Here is a 23,343-nt window from a genome sequence, read left to right as displayed (position 1 = left end):
TGGACCAGGTGTTTTTCTTCAAATAAAGGGGTCACTTTACTCTGGAAAAGATGTACACAACCAGTCACTTGGCTGCATTGCCTACCCACAAATGGTGGTCTTAAGTACTTGTTTTTTGGGGTCTGTGTACTTTACATTTTTGCTCCATGTACTTTTGGGTGTCAGGGAAAATGTGTTCCATTGACAAATTCACACTTAATATCCCTGGTCATCCCAACTGCTTCTGATCTGGTGGACTTACGAGTGGAGTGTGCCCTTGGCTATCAGTCTTATGGTGCGGTCTGGTTTGCTTAATATAAGGAACATGAGCATCTCCATCCAGTATATTTTACACCAAGTACTTTTACTGTAGTATTTAATGTTTGACTGGAGTCATTTTCTATTAAGGTATCTTTATTTTTACTCAAGTATGACAGCTGGGTACATTTCACCACTGCCCACAAGTCCTGTGTGCTGTTCTAGCTATAATTGACTCATGCCATCTAAAGTTGTGGCAATGTATGAATTATTTTATGGACGATTATCACCAATATTTACTTGGGCTAATGTAATTAATATTCAAGTGGGATGAGAATATATTTAAATCCTGGTCCCACACATTGTAGTTTCTGGTTATCAGGAGAAACCTGTTCCCCTCACAATCAGTGCTGTCATTCAATACATTTGGATGATGGACCTCAAGATGCTTTATAGTAAGTGAACACAAGTAGCTAAAATGAACTACAACAGGTAAACCCAGAAAGCCAAATGATATCGCTTTTATTTAAAATCAAATTAGTGACAATCTACTGCAATAGAAAACATAAATACAAGTGTTTAATTTCTCTCACATGGCCAGGTATTTTCTTTAAACAAAGGAACAAAATGGTAGAAAGCAGCACAGAAAGGCGGTTCCTGTTGACCAGGAATGATAGAGCCTTTCTGTCGAGTCAGTCAATATTTAATGGTCAGTTGATGTTAAAGGGGCTGGGGCGGCTGGCTCCTCAGCCAGACTTGAAGAGCAGGATGGCCACCTGGCCCAAGTAGAAGTAGATGAAATGCTTGGTCTCATGGGTCACGTAGCTGCCAAAGTTCCTCCCTACAATGCAATGCCAGGTGGGGTTGTACTTCTTGTCAAACTCCTGGGAGGGGCAGAGACAGGAATGCATGATTAACAAGACAGCAGTGTTTATTTTTTACAATCCAGTGACCCTGCACCACTGTAGTAAATGTCATACAATTTGACTTCGAGTTCTAGTTAACCAGTAAATCAGGTAGCTAACATTCTAAAAGGTCGGACTACTTGAACTCAATGTTATACCAAAGCCTGGGGATAACATCCCTTTCCCCATGTATGCAATTCAACAGATCGTTTGAGCATCGAACGATATTTTAGACAATCGTAAAATATGGATAGCCACAGAATGAATCAATCCCCCCAGAGAGTAACTTTTGGCAAGAGTCACACTGCTCTGTATGGGGAATAGGCAGGGAGTCATTCAGCCACAGACCATGATAGTTATTGAATAGGTAAGTCTCGGGTGGGTACCTTCTTGATGTATGCGGCGATGTCTTTCTCGATGTTGTACTTCTCCAGAGCCTGCGTGGCGCACTCCACTGCATCCTGCTGCATCTCCTCTGACATGTCGGCATTTTTTATGACTGCTTTTCTGTCAGACATGGTTGCCCTAGGAAACCAAAACATCACAGTATTAACCAACAGCACAGAATGATAGGGTTCAACCTGGGCTCACCCAGTATTTTAAATGCTACTCACTAAATACTTCTAGAAAGAACTTGGTGTGTTAAGACTCATCATCCACTAGCTAACATCTTCAGATCAGAGCTTAACACACCAAGCAGTAGCCAGAATAGATTCCGAACCCTACGCTTGCTTACTGGGGCCAGCAAGACACCGCAGAGCAGGATATGGCTCGGAAAACATACCTCAACCCAGGGGTGAGAAATGAGGTATACTCCAAATTGTCCCATTATCCCAACTGTTACACAGAAGATAAAACGACTGCTAGAGTAGCATTCATTCATTCAATCGTCTCGGTGTAACAGTGAATTGGACAAGTCGGAGTACAACGCATTTCGCATCCCTGGATTGAGGTCCGTCTTTCCGAGCCATGTCTTTAGATTAAGACACCGCGGAGCTGGCTCTTAATCTAAACATGCAGCCTGTCCGAACCTAGCACAGCTGTAAGCAAGCGTAGGGTCAGAATCCATTCTGGCTAACCAACCGTGGATTACTACTGTGCAAATACCAGTTAAATAATGACTGGCACATGGCAACCGCGCTCTGTGTAGTTTCTATGGATACACTTCTAGAGTGGTGAGGAGGAAGGGGAGCTCCAGACCCTTAGTGTCCGGAAGTAATTTAGCCATTCATTGTAGTAAATGCGATCTGTATAGTTTATCTATTTTGTCGAGATCTCTTGTCAATTAACTCTTGACATTTCTGGATTACTCATTAATAAATGTCAGATTTAATCAACAAATACAATAGTAAGTTGAAAAAAGGTTACAAGTACAAGACTGTACACATCTGGCTGTGTTGGCAAAGCAATGATATCTTTTGCTACTGTTGTCTTACGACATTTATCTCAAAACAGTCATGACTATTCAACAAAACATAATTGTAAGGTTTCTTTCCAGGTAATTTCTTAATTACATGATCGTATATCTACCAAAGGAGTTTTGAAGTTGAGGGTGCAGTATTTATGAAGTTTGACAATGAGGATGAAAACTAGCATAGTTCAGCAAGCCAGCTAGTTTAGCCAGGGAAAACGAGCTCAGGCGTAGTGCACATGTGAGCAGTAGGCTAATCAGGAGCTGGTGGCAAAACGTTTGATTAAACAATTCAGAGTCTAAAACCAATAAAATCAGATGACACACACGTATATAATATATACTGCTCAAAACAATAAAGGGAACACTTATACAACACATCCTAGATCTGAATGAAAGAAATAATCTTATTAAATACTTTTTTCTTTACATAGTTGAATGTGCTGACAACAAAAATAATCAATGGAAATCCAATTAATCAACCCATGGAGGTCTGGATTTCGAGTCACACTCAAAATTAAAGTGGAAAACCACACTACAGGCTGAGCCAACATTGATGTAATGTCCTTAAAACAAGTCAAAATGAGGCTCAGTAGTGTGTGTGGCCTCCACGTGCCTGTATGACCTCCCTACAACGCCTGGGCATGCTCCTGATGAGGTGGCGGATGGTCTCCTGAGGGATCTCCTCCCACACCTGGACTAAAGCATCCGCCAACTCTTGGACAGTCTGTGGTGCAACGTGGCGTTGGTGGATGGAGCGAGACATGATGTCCCAGATGTGCTCTATTGGATTCAGGTCTGGGGAACGGGCGGGCCAGTCCATAGCATCAATGCCTTCCTCTTGCAGGAACTGCTGACACACTCCAGCCACATGAGGTCTAGCATTGTCTTGCATCAGGAGGAACCCAGGGCCAACCGCACCAGCATATGGTCTCACAAGGGGTCTGAGGATCTCATCTCGGTACCTAATGGCAGTCAGGCTACCTCTGGCGAGCACATGGAGGGCTGTGCGGCCCCCCAAAGAAATGCCACCCCACACCATGACTGACCCACCGCCAAACCGGTCATGCTGGAGGATGTTGCAGGCAGCAGAACGTTCTCCACGGCGTCTCCAGACTCTGTCACGTCTGTCACTTGCTCAGTGTGAACCTGCTTTCATCTGTGAAGAGCACAGGGCGCCAGTGGCGAATTTGCCAATCTTGGTGTTCTCTGGCAAATGCCAAACGTCCTGCACGGTGTTGGGCTGTAAGCACAACCCCCACCTGTGGACGTCGGGCCCTCATACCACCCTCATGGAGTCTGTTTCTGACCGTTTGAGCAGACACATGCACATTTGTGGCCTGCTGGAGGTCATTCTGCAGGGCTCTGGCAGTGCTCCTCCTGCTCCTCCTTGCACAAAGGCGGAGGTAGCGGTCCAGCTGCTGGGTTGTTGCCCTCCTACGGCCTCCTCCACATCTCCTGATGTACTGGCCTGTCTCCTGGTAGCGCCTCCATGCTCTGGACACTATGCTGACAGACACAACAAACCTTCTTGCCACAGCTCGCATTGATGTGCCATCCTGGATGAATGAGCTGCACTACCTGAGCCACTTGTGTGGGTTGTAGACTCCGTCTCATGCTACCACTAGAGTGAAAGCACCACCAGCATTCAAAAGTGACCAAAACATCAGCCAGGAAGCATAGGAACTGAGAAGTGGTCTGTGGTCAGCACCTGCAGAACCACTTCTTTATTGGGGGTGTCTTGCTAATTGCCTATAATTTCCACCTGTTGTCTATTCCATTTGTACAACAGCATGTGAAATTTATTGTCAATCAGTGTTGCTGCCTAAGTGGACAGTTTGATTTCACAGAAGTGTGATTGACTTGGAGTTACATTGTGTTGTTTAAGTGTTCCCTTTATTTTTTTTGAGCTGTATATATATATATATATATATATATACATACATACATACATACACACACACACACACACACAGTATATGGACACCCCTTCAAATTAGTGGATTCATCCATTTCAGCCACACCCGTTGCTGACAGGTGTATAAAAAAAATATATATATAAATAGAGCACACAGCCATGCAATCTCCATAGAAAACATTGGCAGTAGAATGGCCTTACTGAAGCGCTCAGTGACTTTCACCATGGCATCGTAATTGGATGCCACCTTTTCAGCAAGTCAGTTGGTCAAATTTCTGCACCATTAGAGCTGCCCCAGTCAACTGTAGTGCTGTTATTGTGACGTGGAATCATCTAGGAGCAACAACGGCTCAGCCACAAAGTGGCAGGCCACACAAGCCCACAGAACAGGACCGCAGAGTGCTGAAGCGCATAAAAATAGTATGTCCTCGGTTACAACACTCACTACCGAGTTCAAACTTGTCTCTGGAAGCAACATCAGCAAAATAACAGTTCTTTGGGAGCTTCATGAAATGGGTTTCCATGGCCGAGCAGCCACACACGCTTAAGATCACCACGCGCAATGCCAAGCGTCGGCTGAAGTGGTGGAAACGCGTTCTCTGGAGTGATTAATCACGCTTCACTATCTGGGTTTGGCACATGCAAGGAGAACCCTACCTGCCCCAATGCATAGTGCCTACTGTAAAGTTTGGTGGAGGAGCAATAATGTTCTAGGGCTTTTTCATGGTTCGGGCTAGGCTCCTTAGTTCCAGTGAAGGGAAATCTTATTGCTTCAGCATACAATTACATTCTAAACGATTCTGTGTATCCAATTTTGTGGCAACAGTTTGAGGAAGGGCCTTTCCTGTTTCAGCATGACAATGTCCCCGATCACAAAGCGTGGTCCATACAGAAATGGTTTGTCAAGATCGGTGTGGAAGAACTTGACCAGCCTGCACAGAGCCCTGACCTCAACCCCATCAAACACCTTTGGGATGAATTGGGATGAATTGGAACGCCGACTGCGTGCCAGGCCTAAATCACCCAACATCAGTGGCAGACCTTTCTAACGCTCGTGCCTGAATGGAAGCAAGTCCCTGCAGCAATGTTCCAACATCTAGTGGAAAGCCTTCCCAAAAGAGCAGAGGCTGTTATATCAGCAAAAGGGGACCAAATCCATATGAATGCCCATGATTTTGGAATGAGATGATAGACAAGCAGGTGTCCACATACTTTTGGTCATGAAGTGTATTTAAGGAGAGCAAATCTATATACAATCTCGAAATCAGCTGTTACTCTCAATCTTAAAACGATGTTTGAGTGTACCCTGAATACAGAAGATTTATGGTGAAATCGCATCCGGACACGGTAGACTCCTCCTCACCACTATTGTGTAGCTAGAATTCTCATCTTCTTCAATCTATTCAAGTTGTCAAGCAACATTTTTGTTATTTCGAACAAAACAAAAACCATAACTCACCATTTCCCCAAATTAGTAAAGTAAAAATTAGCATAATAACTTACTGCAAACAGCAATGTTTTCCTTTAAATTCGTAAGACAGGTGCTATCATAAAATTAGGAATTACAATACTAGAATGGGGTTAAACCTTATGATGGTCTAAAAGTCAGCCATTTTGGTCAGGGAGTTGCTAACTGGTTGCACATGGCAAGTGTATATGTACATGCAGTTAGCAAGTTGGACAATTTTGAGTTTCCGAGATCCAACTAGCATGTGAAAGCAGCATTGGACAAGTTGTAAAATAATGCAACAAGTACTGATGTTGTATCATAATAAAACACACCTTTCGAAGAAAACAAACGTATCCATTTATGGTCTGTTGATATAGATACACAAAGTGTAGATATAAAACCTGCATGATTTTTCTATTAACTTAAAATGTGTCAACCTAAAATATTGTATTGCACAATTTATGATATCGCATGCTTTACTTTTATTTTCCTGCATAAGTAAAAGCAGGAGGATTATGCCTCTGCCATTCATTCCAATTAGACTGGTTTTGATTTCTCCCTGACCAATATGGCTGCCATTTTTCAACACATTCTGGAACTTTTTGGGTTTCACAAATCCCCTCTAGTAATTGAATAGGATCTCCATGGGTGCCACCTTGCAAACAAGTCATTAATGATATTATGTTAGATGTCGTAATGTAACTTGATATCGGGCTGGCAATCTAACATGAACTAGCTAGCTGCCGTTAGTAGGCTAGCTTGTAAAAGATTAATTAATGACGCCTGTTGTGTGCCACTCAGACGCAAATAGCTAGCGGGTTCAACTGTACTTATCAACTCAGATCGCAAATTATTCTTAGACCACCTACACTGATTAAAAACATTAAGGAGAGCTCATAATAGCCTAGCAATTTTTTTTTACCTTATTATCCAACGCCGGTTGTCTCCGCTATATGGACGCTTGATTTCACAGCTACAACTCCCGCTAAGTGGTGGACAAAAAGTAATGTGGGTGTGTAACTGACAGAAGACACGATCGCACTTATCTCTTATTGGCTAACCGTTATGCATACGGTGTAGTTATTGGTCAATCTCTCGCAGCTTTCGCTGGTATTTCTTGCTGCATTTTATTTCAGCCCATCATGCTTTGCGGTTCATACGTCGTTGGTTTCCATGGCAACCGCTGTGTAATTGTAAACAATATTAGCAAAGACAGTACTATTAGGCTTCTACTAATGCTTAGCAGTACACAGACTCAAAGACATGTAGCTAGCTAGTTAAATAGAAGTCTATTTTTTTATTTTTTATTACTCATAATATGGATTTATTACACACAAACCGGAATATACGTTTTGTACGTCCATTGTGGCTGGTCTGAAAAAGTTTGCCCAGTCTATCGAAATAGATTATATTTTTATGCACAGACAGACCCAGGTACCCATTTAGTAAATTGCCCATCTCCCTTACTCAAAAATACTTAATTTACTCTGACAGGGTGATCTTTAATGAGCCTTCGAGAAAAAAATATACATTTTCTGTAAATGTCTTTATTTCACTCACCCATCATTATAAACAATGGAACACATTACTTAAATACATCTAAGTATCTATACCTACAGTGACAAGACCATCATAACATATACAACACATGCACCATTCTCTTGATTTCTAACATGGGTTACTAAAAACCTGACTAGTTTGCTGTTAGCTAGCAGTATCAATAACAGTACAAAAGTTAGGCCATCTTGACATGTTTATGGGCACCATTTATTCCCTAGAAATCATGAGGATAGAGCTCAATTACAAACCGGGTTACATTTCCACCCATAAAAATTAATTACAAAAATCTAGATAGGGAAAATGGACTCCAACTGCTCACGGGTACATCTGGTTCTAAAAAGACAGAAGAACTATATGTAACATAATATCCATTAATCACTCTGTGTTTTCATCTTGGAAGTAACTTCATCTCAAAAGCATGATACATGGTCCCCCAGACATAATACATATAAAACTTGACAGTGAGTGAAGGAAACAACAATGTACAAAGATGCTGCAGGAGTGACTAGTTAGGCATACTAAAAGATCTGGTATTGTCCTAACAGTAGTCCTATGCTTTAGCCTGGTGGCCAGTCTGTTTCTGCAGTCAAGGTGACATTGTTGCCTAGCTAGCCAAACAAGACCGTGACAAAGCAGTAACAGACTGCGTTGCTGTTCGATACACAAGTTATTATTTTAGCGCAATAAAAATATATTTGGATGATTCTGCTGAGTGACAGTAATGTAAACAAATAATTCTGTCTTGGCATTGTCAGAGTACAAATCTCTGGTGATGTCGTCAAAAAAAAGCACGCGTATCACAAGAGTTAGAGTGTTTGCAAGTATATTTTGAGTATACACGTTCTGTCAATCTGTGGGAGAAACCTCAGAACAACTTAAAAAAGACCAACAAGGTTGTGCTATTTTTCCCTCCTGGGAAAACAGACACCAAAATAAAAAGAAACCCTAAGACACATAGATAAACACAAACATACACTATTTTCAGCCTTGTTGGCAGTTAAATCATGTGAGGATAAAAAGTCCCTTCTTATCATTCGCTGCGTTCTTTGGGCTCTCTGTATTTCCATTGGATGTAGTCAAAGATATCCTTCTCACTGTCCACCATCAGAGGTTCCCCAGCCATACCTACAACCAGAGAAACACAGACATGAACTAACCTTGCTGTTTAAACTGACTTTACACAGTTGGCTAATCCAACTGTGACGGAGAGATGGAAACGTTGCTGAATTTCAGTAAATAAGATACAGGTGCCTTTAAAAAAATCTACCTCCAGACACTTTGATCTGAAGGATTCATTGCATGCCTTCCAAAAGTATTCACTGGCCTACACACAATACTCCATAATGTCAAAGTGGAATTATGTTTTTAGAATATTTTCCAAATTAAATAAAAATGAAAAGCTGAAATGTCTTGAGTCAATAAGTATTCAACCCCTTTGTTATGGCAAGCCTAAATAAGTTCAGGAGTAAAAATGTGCTTAACAAGTCACTATTACACGCTGCGTGCAATAGTGTTTAACATGATTTTTGAATGACTACCTCATCTCTGTACCCCACACATACAAATATCTGGAAGGTCGCTCAGTCGAGCAGTACATTTCAAACACTGATTCAACCACAAAGACCAGGGAGGTTTACAATGCCTGGCAAAGAAGGGCACCTATTGGTAGATGGGTAAAAATAAAAAAAAGCAGACATTGAATATCCCTTTGAGCATGGTGAAGTTATTAATGACACTTTGGATGGTGTATCAATACACCCAGTCACTACAAAGATACAGGCGTCCTTCCTAAGTAAGTTGCCGGAGAGGAAGGAAACTGCTCAGGGATTTCACCATGAGGCCAATGGTGATTTTAAAACAGTTAAGAGTTAAATGGCTGTGATAAGAAAAAACTGAGGATGGATCAACAACATAGTAGTCACTCCACAACACTAACCTAAATGACAGAGTAAAAAGAAGGAGGCCTGTACATAATACAGATATTCCAAAACATGCATCCAGTTTGCAGAAAGACACAAAAAAAAGTATACAATAAGACACTAAAAAAACTGCAAAAAATGTGTCTAAGAAATGAACGCTTTGTATTCGGAACCAAGTTAGTTATGTTTGGAGCAAATCCAACACATCACTGAGTACACCACTTCATATTGTCAAGCATGGTGGTGGTTGCATCATGTTATTGGTATGCTTTTCATCATTTCCAGACACTGGGAGACAAATTCACCTTTCAGCAGGGAATAACCTAAAACACAAGGCCAAATATATACTGGAGTTGCTTACCAAGATGACATTGAATGTTCCTGAGTGGCCTAGTTAAAGTTGACAATAAAAAATAAAAAATTGACTTGAAAATCTTTGGCAAGACCTGAAAATGGCTGTCTAGCAATGATCAACAACCAAGTTGACAGAGCTTTAAGAATTAAAAAAATCATAATGTGCAAATATCGTACAATCCAGGTGTGTAAAGCTCATGGAGACTTACCCAGAAAGACTCACAGCTGTAATCGCTGCCAAAGATGGTTCTAACATGTATTGACTCAGGGGTGTGAATACTTACGTAAATTAGATACTTATGCATTTCATTCTGTATTCACCGAGGTCCATAGGGCCGCACAATTGTTTTTAAAGATTTCCTCGGCGTCAAAATGTGTAAATATTTTCCCCCAAAATGATTTTGATTATATATAGATTACATGTTTTTACTAAAAACGTGAGTCACATTGAATCGGCTCGCGGGCCTGTATATTTGACACCCTGGTCTAGGAATAGGGGCAAGGGGTTGGTTTTGGACTGCTGATATTTCAGCGTGACTCACCAGTGACCCCCACTGGACGGATGGTGTACTCATTGAGGGTGAAGCCTTTCTCCAGAGCGTGAGTTCTCATGTTCTTATTGAAGATGTCACTGCCAGTGAAATACAGCACACCACAGTAATACTGGTCCTTAGGAATTAACCTGCAGTGAGATAAGGGAAATTGTATTTCTGTTACAGCAAGGTAAAGGAAAAGATAATCAAATGTCATTGAAAGAGCTCTATCTGACCATCCTCCAGGCAACAGAGTCATCAGAACCACGTGATTAGGTGCGTTTGTGGAGGGTAACTAGCTACCCACCTGATATCAATGCGTCTGTGAAGATATTCCTCCTCACCTTCATCATTCTGCTGCAGCTGGCAGACTCCCTAGAGACATATATCAATGACCATGTGGTAGAGGGGTAGGACACTTATTTATAGCTAAATAAAGACTGAATAGATAAACTATCTGACTGATTAAACTAATTCTGCTGACAGACATCCTAGAGAGAGAGCAACAATCACATAAATAACCAGTGAGCCATCTGCTTGAACTGTTGCTTCAGATTTAGTAAAGTACAGACCCTCCCTGCACAAAATACAGACCCTCCCTGCACAAAATACATCACCAATGACAACATAAAACATCTTAGTTACTAGACAGATTAAGCAACATTCCTTGCAGCTTGCTAGCCACAAAAAGTCCTCACCATGTATTTGGTGTCTCCTTTGGACAGTGTGTCTGTAATGAACCCAATGGATTCAAAATGCTCCACCACGGCATGGAGAAGTTTGGGCTGAAAGAGGAAGAGCAAAGAATTATGTTATGAGCATATGCGAGTCATCTTCTGTTGAATGCAATGATGTTGGAACATTGCTGCGGGGACTTGCTTCCATTCAGCAACAAGAGCATTAGTGAGGTCGGGCGATTAGGCCTGGCACACAGTCGGCATTCCAATTCATCCCAAAGGTGTTCGATGGGGTTAAGGTCAGGGCTCTGTGCCGGCCAGTCAAGTTCTTCCACACCGATCTCGACAAACCATTTCTGTATGGACCTCACTTTGTGCACGGGGGTATTGTCATGCCGAAACAGGAAAGGCCCTTCCCCAAACTGTTGCCACAAAGTTGGAAGCACAGAATCGTCTAGAATGTCATTGTATGCTCTAGCGTTAAGATTTCCCTTCACTGGAACTAAGGGGCCTAGAGCGAACCATGAAAAACAGCCCCAGACCTTTATTCCTCCTCCACCAAACTATGCATTCTCCTGGCATCCACCAAAACTTTTGAGTCAACTATTCACCACATTTTATGCACTGCAGTGCTAGCAAACTGTAGCTTATGCTTTCAGTACGAGATTCATTCTCTGATCCTTTGATTGGGTGGACAACACGTCAGTTCATGCTGCAAGAGTTCTAATAGGTTGGAGGATGTCCTCCAGAAGTTGTCATAATTACTGTGTAAGTCTATGGAAGAGGGTGAGAACCATGAGCATCCTAGGTTTTGTACTGAAGTCAATGTACCCAGAGGAGGGCAGAAGCTAGCTGTCCTCCGTCTAAACACCATGGTTCTACCCTACATAGTGCTGTTGAGGCTACTGCAGACCATTGCAAAACAATGTGTTTTAATCAATTATTTGGTGACATGAATATATTTCATATAGTTTTATCTAAAAAGGATACATTTTTAAATGTTTCACTGTTTTTATGAAATTCACTGAGGAGGATGGTCCTCTCCTGCTTAATATATATTAAATCAATACAGTGCCAAAGCAGCAGTTGGCATTGTGGAGTTTGGTGGTTACCTGTTTCTCATCCACAGAGGTATAGTTTGGGTGGGTCAGTAAGATATCAATATCCCCACTGGATTCAGCACCTGCATGAGGGAATGCAGGAACAGTTAAATAATTAAGAAATTACCTAAAAGAGATTATCACATGCATAAAAATCTGTCTTCCCAGTGCAATCACTTCCTTGATACTACATGACAATTGCAAATATAAACACAGTTAGTAATAGTAAAAACCACCAGGTACATGGTGGACTCACCTCTCCTGTAGCTTCCACAGATTGTCCCAATGTACTCAGTATCCACCAACTCCAGCTCCTGCAGAATGAGAGTCTGGACAAACACACAAGAAGCATAAGACAGAGGTAAGAGTAAATACATGCCATTCTAATCACTTAAAAAATTCAATCTGAATTCGCTCTCTCACAATAGTAATTTCACTCACCTCCATCTTCGTCATCTCAGATCGTGGAATCCTCTTCTCAAACTCCTCAAAGTACCTACAGCGGGCACAGAGCAGCGTCACCAAGCATGCAAAGGAAACTTACATTGGAATGTATGAGTCACCAACCAATGATGCAAATACAACATTAGCAAAACACTTACATTGGTGCATGCAGACTGAGCCACTGACATAGGAAATTCATACTTACTTGAGTCCAATCTGCTGATGATGATTGAGCTTGTGTTCGATTTTCTTCAGATCTAAAAGCACAACAGTGTTAATGTAGTCTAATAACAATTGAAGTTACTTATGAAATTGTATGGCATTCCTACATATACTCAACCCTTCACCATATGCACTGCAGGCTACTCTGGTATCTTCTTCTAAATGTAAAATAGCTTCAAAAGTTGAGCAAACCTTCCAGAGTCTTCACTCCCTCATCAAAGAACTTTCTGGCAGCAGCAGGACTAGTGGAAGAGAAAGAAAGAGTTAACTGCTCAGGTGTCTTAAATAAGGTCTGGAACAAAATCATGCAGAACGGTAGCTCTCTACGAGAAGGGTTTGCCACCCAGGGGCTAGGGTCAGGGATTGGGTTTAACAAACAATGCAGAAGACATACCCAATACCAGTGACTCTGGTAAGGAAATTGATGGAGGAGCTGGTGTCATCATTACGAATCTAGGAAGATAAACACAATCCATTAGCCTGCATCAAACTGAGTGAAATTAATAATATAATCATCATCTTTAAAAAGGTTATTTGTGCATTTTGTATTGTGGTCACAGGGGACAAAGAAGTGACAGACTGCAGAATTCACTGTCCTTGCATTAAGTTTTACATGGCATCCCTCAAACACTTACCTTTTCTAACTTCTTAAGTGTTCCTGTTTGTAAAAACTCATCTATCTTCTTAGCGATCTCTTTTCCAACGCCATCCTATTTAAAATAGATGAACACAATAGAAAGTATAATGATATATTGTTATAGTATGTCACTGGTGAGCATTGGCTGTCATCAGATGAGCTTTCAAATCAATCAACTACAGTCAACCACCACTATAACAGCACTGTACTGTCTGTGACATTTTCCTCTCTCATCACTTATGCCCTCACCAGTTTCTTGGCCTCTTCCCCATTTTTGATCTTCTGGGGGTACTTGGAGATCACTGAAGCTGCTTTCCTAAAGAACACAGTGGCACAACACAGATAAAGTTATTTACAGTAAATGAGGGAGTAAACGAGGCGTAAAAAAAGAAATGTTCGTATGACCAAGGACCGAATGAGCCATATAAATAACTTAAACAGATGTCTGTTGTGAAGGGACACTCACATCTCTCACTACACTACTCCCATATCTTACCTGTAGGCATTGTACTTGTGTATAGCTCTGTTGACATTCCTCTCATAGTTGGCCAATTCTGGGAGAAAGAAACAGATACAAAAGCACACTCACTCACAGGCTTCGCATATGGAAGAAACAAACTCTAACAGAGAATATTGGAGAGATTAACAGGCTAAACTACCTAACCTATCTATTATGTGCTAGCCAGCTGTCGTTAGCTAGCTAGCTAGCTAGCCTTCAAGTCTCTTGGCTTACCGGTAAGAAAGTCTGTTATTCCCTCGTTTGGGGATTCCTGTGGCGCTTTCCTTTTACTCATCTCTGTATTCAAGCTTTTCCAAAAGTATATTGTATTGTATTCTTATTTTACGTGCTTGCAAGTAGTGTAGCTAAGACTGCCTTTCTTCTGCTTCTTTTTCTTCTTCTGATGGTTTTACCGCGGACTACAACCCAAAAATGAGTATTGCCGCCACCAAGTGGACGGTTGAAAAACCAGAACAAGGTCAAAAGAAAATCCATATCCACCCAAATAAAATAGTACATTGACAAAACAAAACTCCCACTTCTTCCTTCTTTCAAATCTCGATATCTCCCTTCTCAGGCTCTAGGGCTGCTCCGCCGCGAAATATTGCCGCATCCACAATATCTATCTTCCTGGACCTTCTCTCCACCTTGGCAGTGCCATTAATCACCATAGCTATAAAGGCCTCAAAGTCCACCTTCTTAACCTTTAACATGTCAGGGTCCTGCTGGTGAAACACATATGCTGCAGCCAGCAGTGAAGGCCTATCCACCACCATTCAAACCCTCAACCCTTTTAACAGCTGCTGCATATGAAGTGCTCTGGACAGCACTGACTTTGGACACCTCATTCTCTTTATCCCTTGTCTGGCAATTGAAATATGTAGCTTTTTGGTTCCAACCACAATTGCAACATGTCACATGAGCAAAAGCTTTACGATGATCACACTGCATTGGTCTTTGGATAAATGCTCTGACTCTGTAGTTTATATACCCCAACTGCACATGAGTAGGAAGAAACTCCATATAAAATAAATTAAAAAAAGAACAGATAGACTTAACTTTTTCACCATTCACTATACGATTCATCCGACGTGCATCAATCACTCCAGTAATATTTTTAATCTCTTCAAAATTGACTTCCCACGAAACGTCAGATATAACCCCCTTGAGGGGTGCCCTGTTCCGAAGAAACACACATGACACTTCAAACTTATCAAATTGGGTGAGACGCAACAAACGTTCCTTCTGATCCACAGAACCACAAAACATCAAACCCAGCACTCTCTCCACCAGTTTGGATATCTCAAATTATTTTTTTCAAGATTGGTCATCTGCTCAGCTACTCCTCATTAACAAACCATACTCCTACTAGATATGAAGGGACATTCTCATCACTGTACACTGCTCCTTTTTCCATTCATTTGGACCAGTGGTTCCCAAACTTTTTAGTCCCATACCCCTTCAAACATTCAACCTCCAGCAGAGTACCCCCTCTAGCACCAGGGTCAGCGCACTCTCAAATGTTGTTTTTTGCCATCATTGTAAGCCTGCCACACTCACACTATACGATACATTTATTAAACATAAGAATGAATGTGAGTTTGTCACAAAGCGGCTCATGGGAAGTAACAAAGAGCTCTTATAGGACCAGGGCACAAATAATAATATAATCAATAATTTTGCTCTTTATTTAAACATCTTACATATAAAACCTTATTTGTTCATTGAAAATTGTGAATAACTCACCACAGGTTAATGAGAAGGGTGTGCTTGAAATGATGTACATAACTCTGCATTGTTGGATTGTATTGGAGAGAGTCTCAGTCTTAAATAATTTTCCACACACAGTATGTGCCTGTATTTAGTTTTCATGCTAGTGAGGGCCGAGAATCCACTCTCACATAGGTACGTGGTTGCAAAGGGCATCAGTGTCTTAACAGCGCGATTTGTCAAGGCAGGATACTCTGAGCGCAGCCCAATCCAGAAATCTGGCAGTGGCTTCTGATTAAATACAATTTTCACAGAACCGCTTGTTGCAATTTCGATGAGGCTCTCTTGTTCAGATATCGGTAAGTGGACTGGAGGCGGTGCATGAAAGGGATAACGAATCCAGTTGTTTGTGTCATCCATTTCGGGAAAGTACCTGCGTAATGGCACATCCAACTCACTCAGGTGCTTCGCTATATCACATTTGACATTGTCTGTAAGCTTGAGTTCATTTGCACACAAAAAAATCATTCAATGATGGAAAGACCTGTGTGTTGTCCTTGTTAATGCAGACAGAGAAGAGCTCCAACTTCTTAATCATAGCCTTAATGGGACAAACCGAGAATACGTGGAACGTGAGAGAGGTACCACAGTCTAACTGTGTCTGTTTAACCTTTTGAATGTATTTTACTGTATAGTAAACAGCCACCACCCTTGCATATAATGTACTACAATGAGATAAAGTCTAACTATTCTAAGCATACACTCCAACCACAGATGTGGCTTTGAATTTGACAAGGCGTTGAGAAAGAGGGAGAACCCCTCCAGTTTGAGCAGGGCCCCCGCCACCCCTCTCTGGCCCCTCTCCAGGATGTGTGTGGCGTTAGGGCTGAGTCATTGGTGCTGAGGGATGCGTGTGCTGTAGCAGCCTGAATACAACACAGGGTCCGGGGTAAGGGGACCAGAGACAAAGGCTGGACTCCCATCAGCGTTCCCCTCCAGACGACCCCTAGCTGGGATAAGACTCATCCACAGAAGGATGGGAGTGTAAGGAAGTAAGGAAGACAATGAACAGTAAGACACTGGGTGGCATGTTGTACCAACAATTATTGGGATTTTTAAAAGCTGTACATGTTAGCTATCTTACCAGAGACAGGACATTTGTAGTATTTGGGAAAAAAGGAGTGCTCTGGGGGTATGGGCCCAGATATCATGGAGGGACCCTCACACATCACTGAACACCTGTTGCAACACAGAGACCAACACAGAAATTCTAAATTGGGTTAGTTTTTTCACTGAGTTCACATTTCAGAAAGTAACGTTATCATGTCGGAAATCAAGTAGCTAGCTTGCTAGCCAGTTAGAAAAAAAACACTCCGACCATGACCTGCTGTTAGAGAAAATGTGGTTGTTAGCTCTTAAACGTTAAGTCTGCTATTTAGCACTATGGTGTTGAACACTAAGCTGTAGTCGGTGAACAGCGTTCTCACAAACAGTTGAAGTCGGAAGTTTACATACACCTTAGCCAAATACATTTAAACTCAGTTGAACAATTCCTGACATTTAATCCAAGTAAAAATTCCCTGTCTTAGGTCAGTAAGGATCACCACTTTATTTTAAGAATGTGAAATGTCAGAATAATAGTAGAGAGTGATTTCAGCTTTTATTTCTTTCATCACATTCCCAGTGGGTCAGAAGCTTACATACACTCCATTAGTTTTTGGTAGCATTGCCTTTAAATTGTTTAACTTGGGTCAAACACTTCGGGTAGCCTTCCACAAGCTTCCCACAATAAGTTGGGTGAATTTTGGCCCATTCCTCCTGACAGAGCTGGTGTAACTGAGTCAGGTTTGTAGGCTTCCTTGCTCGCACACGCTTTTTCAGTTCTGCCCACACATTTATGGGATTGAGGTCAGGGCTTTGTGATGGCCACTCCAATACCTTGACTTTGTTGTCCTTAAGCCATTTTGCCACAACTTTGGAAGTATGCTTGGGGTCATTGTCCATTTGGAAGACCCATTTGCGACCAAGCTTTAACTTCCTGACTGATGTCTTGAGATGTTGCTTCAATCTATTTTGTGAAGTGCACCAGTCCCTCCTGCAGCAAAGTACCCCCACAACATGATGCTGCCACCCCCGCGCTTCACTGTTGGGATGGTGTTCTTCAGCTTGCAAGCTTCCCCCTTTTTCCTCCAAACATAACAATGGTCATTATGGCCAAACAGTTCTATTTTTGTTTCATCAGACCAGAGGACATTTCTCCAAAAAGTACGATCTTTGTCTCCACGTGCAGTTGCAAACCATAGTCTGGCTTTTTTATGGCGGTTTTCAAGCAGTGGCTTCTTCCTTGCTGAGGGGCCTTCAGGTTATGTCGATATAGGACTCGTTTTACTGTGGATATAGTTACTTTTGTACTTGTTTCCTCTAGCATCTTCACAAGGTCATTTGCTGTTGTTCTGGGATTGATTTGCACTTTTCGCACCAAAGTACGTTCATCTCTAGGAGACAGAACACATCTCCTTCCTGAGCGGTATGATGGCTGTGTGGTCACATGGTGTTTATACTTGCATACTATTGTTTGTACAGATGAACGTGGTACCTTCAGGCGTTTCGAAATTGCTCCCAAGGATGAACCTGGCTTTTGGAGGTCTTTACTGATTTCTTTTGATGTTCCCATGATGTCAAGCAAAGAGGCACTGAATTTGAAGGTAGGCCTTGAAATACATCCATAGGTACACCTCCAATTGACTCAAATGATGTGAATTAGCCTATCAGGAGCTTCTAAAGCCATGACATCATTTTCTGGAATTTTCCAAGCTGTTTAAAGGCACAGTCAACTTAGTGTATGTAAACTTCTGACCCACTGGAATTGCGATACAGTGAAATAATCTGTCTGTAAACAATTGTTGGAAAAATTATTTGCGTCATGCACAAAGTAGATGTCCTAACCGACTTGCCAAAACTATACCTGGGATAGGATAAAGTTATCCTTCTAACCCCCCCCCTTAAAAGATTTAGATGCACTATTGTAAGTGGTTGTTCCACTGGATATTATAAGGTGAATGCACCAATTTGTAAGTCGCTCTGGATAAGAGCGTCTGCTAAATGACTTAAATGTAAATGTAATGTAAATGTATAGTTTGTTAACAAGAAATTTTTGGAGTGGTTGAAAAACGAGTTTTAATGACTCCAACCTAAGTGTATATAAACTTCCGACTTCAACTGTATGTCTGGCAGAAAAACAGTACTATGTATTGTTTATGACCTTCTCATGATAAATCATTTCTTTTGGGTATGTCTATTTAGGCAGAAATCTAAATTTTGACATTACATTTAATCTGTAGGATAATAGCTTGGCTAGTAAATTAGGTAGCAAAATATATCGATGCATTTAAAAAATATATATATATATTTTACCTTTATTTAACCAGGTTGGCAAGTTGAGAACAAGTTCTCATTTACAATTGCGACCTGGCCAAGATAAAGCAAAGCAGTTCGACACATATAACAACACAGAGTTACACATGGAGTAAAACAAACATACAGTCAATAATACAGTAGAAAAATAAGTCTATATACAATGTGAGCAAATGAGGTGAGATAAGGGAGGTAAAGGCAATAAATAGGCCATGGTGGCGAAGTAAATACAATATAGCAATTAAAACACTGGAATGGTAGATTTGACAGTAGATGAGTGTGCAAAGTAGAAATACTGGGGTGCAAAGGAGCAAAATAAATAAATACAGTAGGGGAATAGGTAGTTGTTTGGGCTATTTATAGATGTGCTATGTACAGGTGCAGTGATCTGTGAGCTGCTCTGACAGCTGGTGCTTAAAGCTAGTGAGGGAGATAAGTGTTTCCAGTTTCAGAGATTTTTGTAGTTCGTTCCAGTCATTGGCAGCAGAGAACTGGAAGGAGAGGCAGCCAAAGGAGTAATTGGCTTTGGGGGTGACAAGTGAGATATACCTGCTGGAACGCGTGCTATGGGTGGGTGCAGCTATGGTGACCAGTGAGCAGAGATAAGGCGGGACTTTACCTAGCAGGGTCTTGTAGATGACCTGGAGCCAGTGGGTTTGGCGACGAGTATGAAGCGAGGGCCAGCCAACGAGAGCGTACAGGTCGCAGTGGTGGGTAGTATATGGGGCTTTGGTGACAAAACGGATGGCACTGTGATAATTAATTAATTGACGACTGACTGATAACTAGACATAACATTACTGTTCCTAAAATACTAAATATAAATAAACACATATTTATACAAACACTATAGTTACAATCGATTTTACAGTTTTGTGACAAATATTACCTTTTATAAAATACTACAGACTTCAAGCCAACTACAGTTAGCCAGCTAACACTGCAGCCCAGTCAACTAAGCAGCAGAGTCAGTGATGACGCAGACAGTGACAACAGTGCTCAAACCAAATCCCCCACCATGGCAACAGTGTAACCATTCCTACTGCAGATAACAAGTAGCTTTAAAGTTTGACAGACAGGGAAAGTGGTTATTCACTAGTGGCAGTGAACATAGAGGTTACTTTCGTTCAATTTAAAGAGTAGGAATTTTTGCGCAACTATACAACGGTTATTATGGCATCACTAACTTTTGACGTGACAAGAACATTTATCCGTTAAATGTAATAATATAATTGGTGATGGCATATATTTGCACCCAAGTTTGATACAATGTAGAAAGGAGGATTTTTTAAATTTTATTATTATGAATATTATTTTTTATTATTATTTTTTGCCTCTTTTCCTCACCAATTTCGTGGTATCCAATTGGTAGTAGTTACAGTCTTGTCTCATCGCTGCAACTCCCATACGGACTCGGGAGAGGCGAAGGTCGAGAGCCATGCGTCCTCCGAAACACAACCCAACCAAGCCGCACTGCTTCTTGACACAATGCACATCCAACCCGGAAGCCAGCCGCACTAATGTGTCGGAGGAAACACCGTACACCTGGCGACCTGGTCAACTTTATAATGCTTATTGTGAGAAATAAAGCCAAGACATGAATAAGCAATTGAGGGCTAATATGAGTTTCATATAAGTTATATATAATATGAGTGCCATCATGAGTCTCTGAGGTGGAACTGCTGGGATAGATGGAGCAATCCTGGTTGTTGGGCAATATAAATACAGTTTCTGTGCCATAAAGATCCAGACCTCTTGGCAGAGGCTGTGCATACAGGGAGGCTTCTAAAGATACCCTCTTCTGTAAGCCTAGGACTAGCCTAGGCATAATGTTCTTTGCTTCAATGTGAATTTTGCAATATGGGTATAGCATAAGCAGGGTTGGGTAGGTTACTTTCTAAATGTAATCCGTTACAGTTAGTTACCAGCTGCTACCTGTCCAGAATTATGATCATTAACGTAACTTTTGGATTACCCAATCTCAGTAATGTACCGTAATCTGATTACTTTCAGTTACTTTTAGAATATTACCAATTGAACAACATCTATCGCAGGATAAATATACAGTATGCACTATGCAGCTGTTGCAAGAGCGCATTGGCTGGCTGTCCACTGGTCGCAATAACAATGATTGATAGGCAGCTTAAACTTCTTAAATTCAACCATTATTGGGTTAATATACACATATACCTCAATAAGCCCAACATGAACCCACATAAACCCCAACATGGCAACCACATGAGGGGCCAAAGTGGATCCTGAGGACAACACTTTGTGGGTCCTACAGTAAGTGGTTATCCTATTTGGGGCCTACGTGTTAAAACCATTCTTCAACCCATGTAGGCTTAAAACTTGGCACCCCTGTGGGTAAGAGCACATTTGCCCACTGGGGTCCCTCAAGAAGCACAAAATGAACCCATGAACATACTGTAAAGCCCAACATGGCAACCACAAGTGGGGCCAACATGGATACTGAGGACAAAACTTTGTGGTTCCCTGTTGGGTTTCCCTCATGGGGCCCGTTGAACAGCCCTTCATTAACCCATGTGGGCCCCACATAAAAATATTTGCTAGGTACATTTGTGAACAGCCACACACAACAACCACAATCCGTAAGGCGCAAATAACTTAATGAGAGTGCAGGTGTGATTCACACCAATGCGCTATATAAATATCAATAAAAGTGATATCCGTATCACTCATAGTCTACACCACTGCTGGCGTCCTTACCTCAAAGCGTTTATTTAAGTTGTATAATCTTTGGCTGCCGACAACAGTTGCACCATTGGAAACCATAGCTTGGACTGTAGCCTACAAAAGAATATCTACAAAAGCCTATGATGACACACCATTTGGTGTGTCATCATAGTGGTCTCTGACTTGTGGTCAGACTCGCTTTGACCACAAGTCAGAGCGAGCTATGAGGACACCTTTGCAAAAGCTAATGGGATCCAAGTAAATAAATAAACAAATACATTTCGATATTTTTTTTTGGGGGGGGGGACACTCAGTCGTGGTCTCAATTTACTGTTGAGAGTTAGAATGATAGAATACACAATGTGCAATTCCGAAACGTGGTTGTGCATCAGCAGTTTTCCTCTTATATGTTACTCACCGACAGTCACTCAATTAGCCCATTTTAGTAAGTTAGGCTAGTTAGTCTAATCATGGCCGAAATATCAAATCAAATCAAATTTATTTTTATATAGCCCTTCGTACATCAGCTGATATCTCAAAGTGCTGTACAGAAACCCAGCCTAAAACCCCAAACAGCAAGCAAAGCATGTGAAAGAAGCACGGTGGCTAGGAAAAACTCCCTAGGAAAAACTCCCTAGAAAGGCCAAAAACCTAGGAAGAAACCTAGAGAGGAACTAGGCTATGAGGGGTGGCCAGTCCTCTTCTGGCTGTGCAGGGTGGATATTATAACAGAACATGGTCAAGATGTTAAAATGTTAAAATGTTCATAAATGACCAGCATGGTCAAATAATAATAATCATAGTAGTTGTCGAGGGTGCAACAAGCACGTCCGGTGAACAGGTCAGGGTTCCATAGCCGCAGGCAGAACAGTTGAAACTGGAGCAGCAGCACGGCCAGGTGGACTGGGGACAGCAAGGAGTCATCATACCAGGTAGTCCTGAGGCATGGTCCTAGGGCTCAGGTCCTCCGAGAGAAAGACAGAAAGAGAGAAAGAGAGAATTAGAGAGAGCATATTTAAATTCACACAGGACACCGGATAAGACAAGAGAAATACTCCAGATGTAACAGACTGACCCTAGCCCCCCGACACATAAACTACTGCAGCATAAATACTGGAGGCTGAGACAGGAGGGATCAGAAGACACTGTGGCCCCATCCGATGATACCCCCGGACAGGGCCAAACAGGCAGGATATAACCCCACCCACTTTGCCAAAGCACAGCCCCCACACCACTAGAGGGATGTCTCCAACCACCAACTTACCGTCCTAAGACAAGGCCGAGTATAGCCCACAACGATCTCCGCCATGGCACAACCCAAGGGGGGGGGCGCCAATCGGGCATGCAGGGCACATGCCCACGAGCCCTGACCTCCAGGGGGGCTCCATTGATTTTGTTAGTCACTCTCACTCAGATATTATATTAACATGGCATGAATCATGGCAATTGCAGGAAGAATTGTAGAATTGCAGGAAATAAGCTTTAAAATAGCAGAAATGTCTCTGCACCCCATGGAAAAATGTGTAGAATTGGAGGAAATTGGCTTTAAAACTGCAACAAAAAAAGTTATGTCAAGCAAACTTAATTGTTTACGTTTTGTTAATAAAATATTTTTCTGCCAACACATCCCTCTGTACATATTCAATTATAGTTTTT

At 41.7% G+C, this 23,343-nt stretch overlaps 2 protein-coding genes and 1 long non-coding RNA gene across 3 annotated transcripts; all 3 read right to left on the bottom strand.

The window, feature by feature from the left end:
• Window positions 1–379: 379 nt before the first annotated feature.
• dyl1 (Dynein light chain 1, cytoplasmic) lies at window positions 380–6,913 on the bottom strand. Its single transcript, NM_001141596.1, is given in 3 exon segments — window positions 380–1,121; window positions 1,529–1,667; window positions 6,844–6,913. Coding segments are annotated over 2 exon segments (270 nt in total). The 5' UTR covers window positions 1,661–1,667; window positions 6,844–6,913; the 3' UTR covers window positions 380–983.
• A 1,374-nt stretch (window positions 6,914–8,287) lies between these two features.
• On the bottom strand, window positions 8,288–14,297 carry LOC106585055 (DNA polymerase beta). The gene is made up of 14 exons (XM_014170810.3): window positions 14,101–14,297; window positions 13,864–13,921; window positions 13,617–13,683; window positions 13,366–13,440; window positions 13,125–13,183; window positions 12,923–12,972; window positions 12,714–12,765; window positions 12,506–12,560; window positions 12,321–12,393; window positions 12,077–12,147; window positions 10,986–11,072; window positions 10,595–10,662; window positions 10,297–10,436; window positions 8,288–8,606 (listed from the first exon to the last, which is right to left on the bottom strand). The coding sequence occupies exons 1-14, from the start codon at window positions 14,159–14,161 to the stop codon at window positions 8,512–8,514; spliced, it is 1,011 nt and encodes a 336-aa protein (XP_014026285.1). The 5' UTR covers window positions 14,162–14,297; the 3' UTR covers window positions 8,288–8,511.
• Window positions 14,298–15,533: 1,236 nt separating this feature from the next.
• On the bottom strand, window positions 15,534–20,744 carry LOC145863950 (uncharacterized). Its single transcript, XR_014382507.1, has 4 exons — window positions 20,338–20,744; window positions 19,610–19,717; window positions 16,721–16,815; window positions 15,534–16,586 (listed from the first exon to the last, which is right to left on the bottom strand). It is a non-coding gene; the product is annotated as an uncharacterized LOC145863950 (long non-coding RNA).
• Between the last annotated feature and the right edge of the window lie 2,599 nt (window positions 20,745–23,343).

The sequence above is a fragment of the Salmo salar genome, chromosome 24, assembly GCF_965601325.2.
Source record: "Salmo salar chromosome 24, fSalSal1, whole genome shotgun sequence".
NCBI lineage: Eukaryota > Metazoa > Chordata > Actinopteri > Salmoniformes > Salmonidae > Salmo > Salmo salar.
The sequence above is the reverse complement of the archived record's forward strand: the minus strand, read 5'-3'. Positions and strand labels throughout refer to the sequence as shown.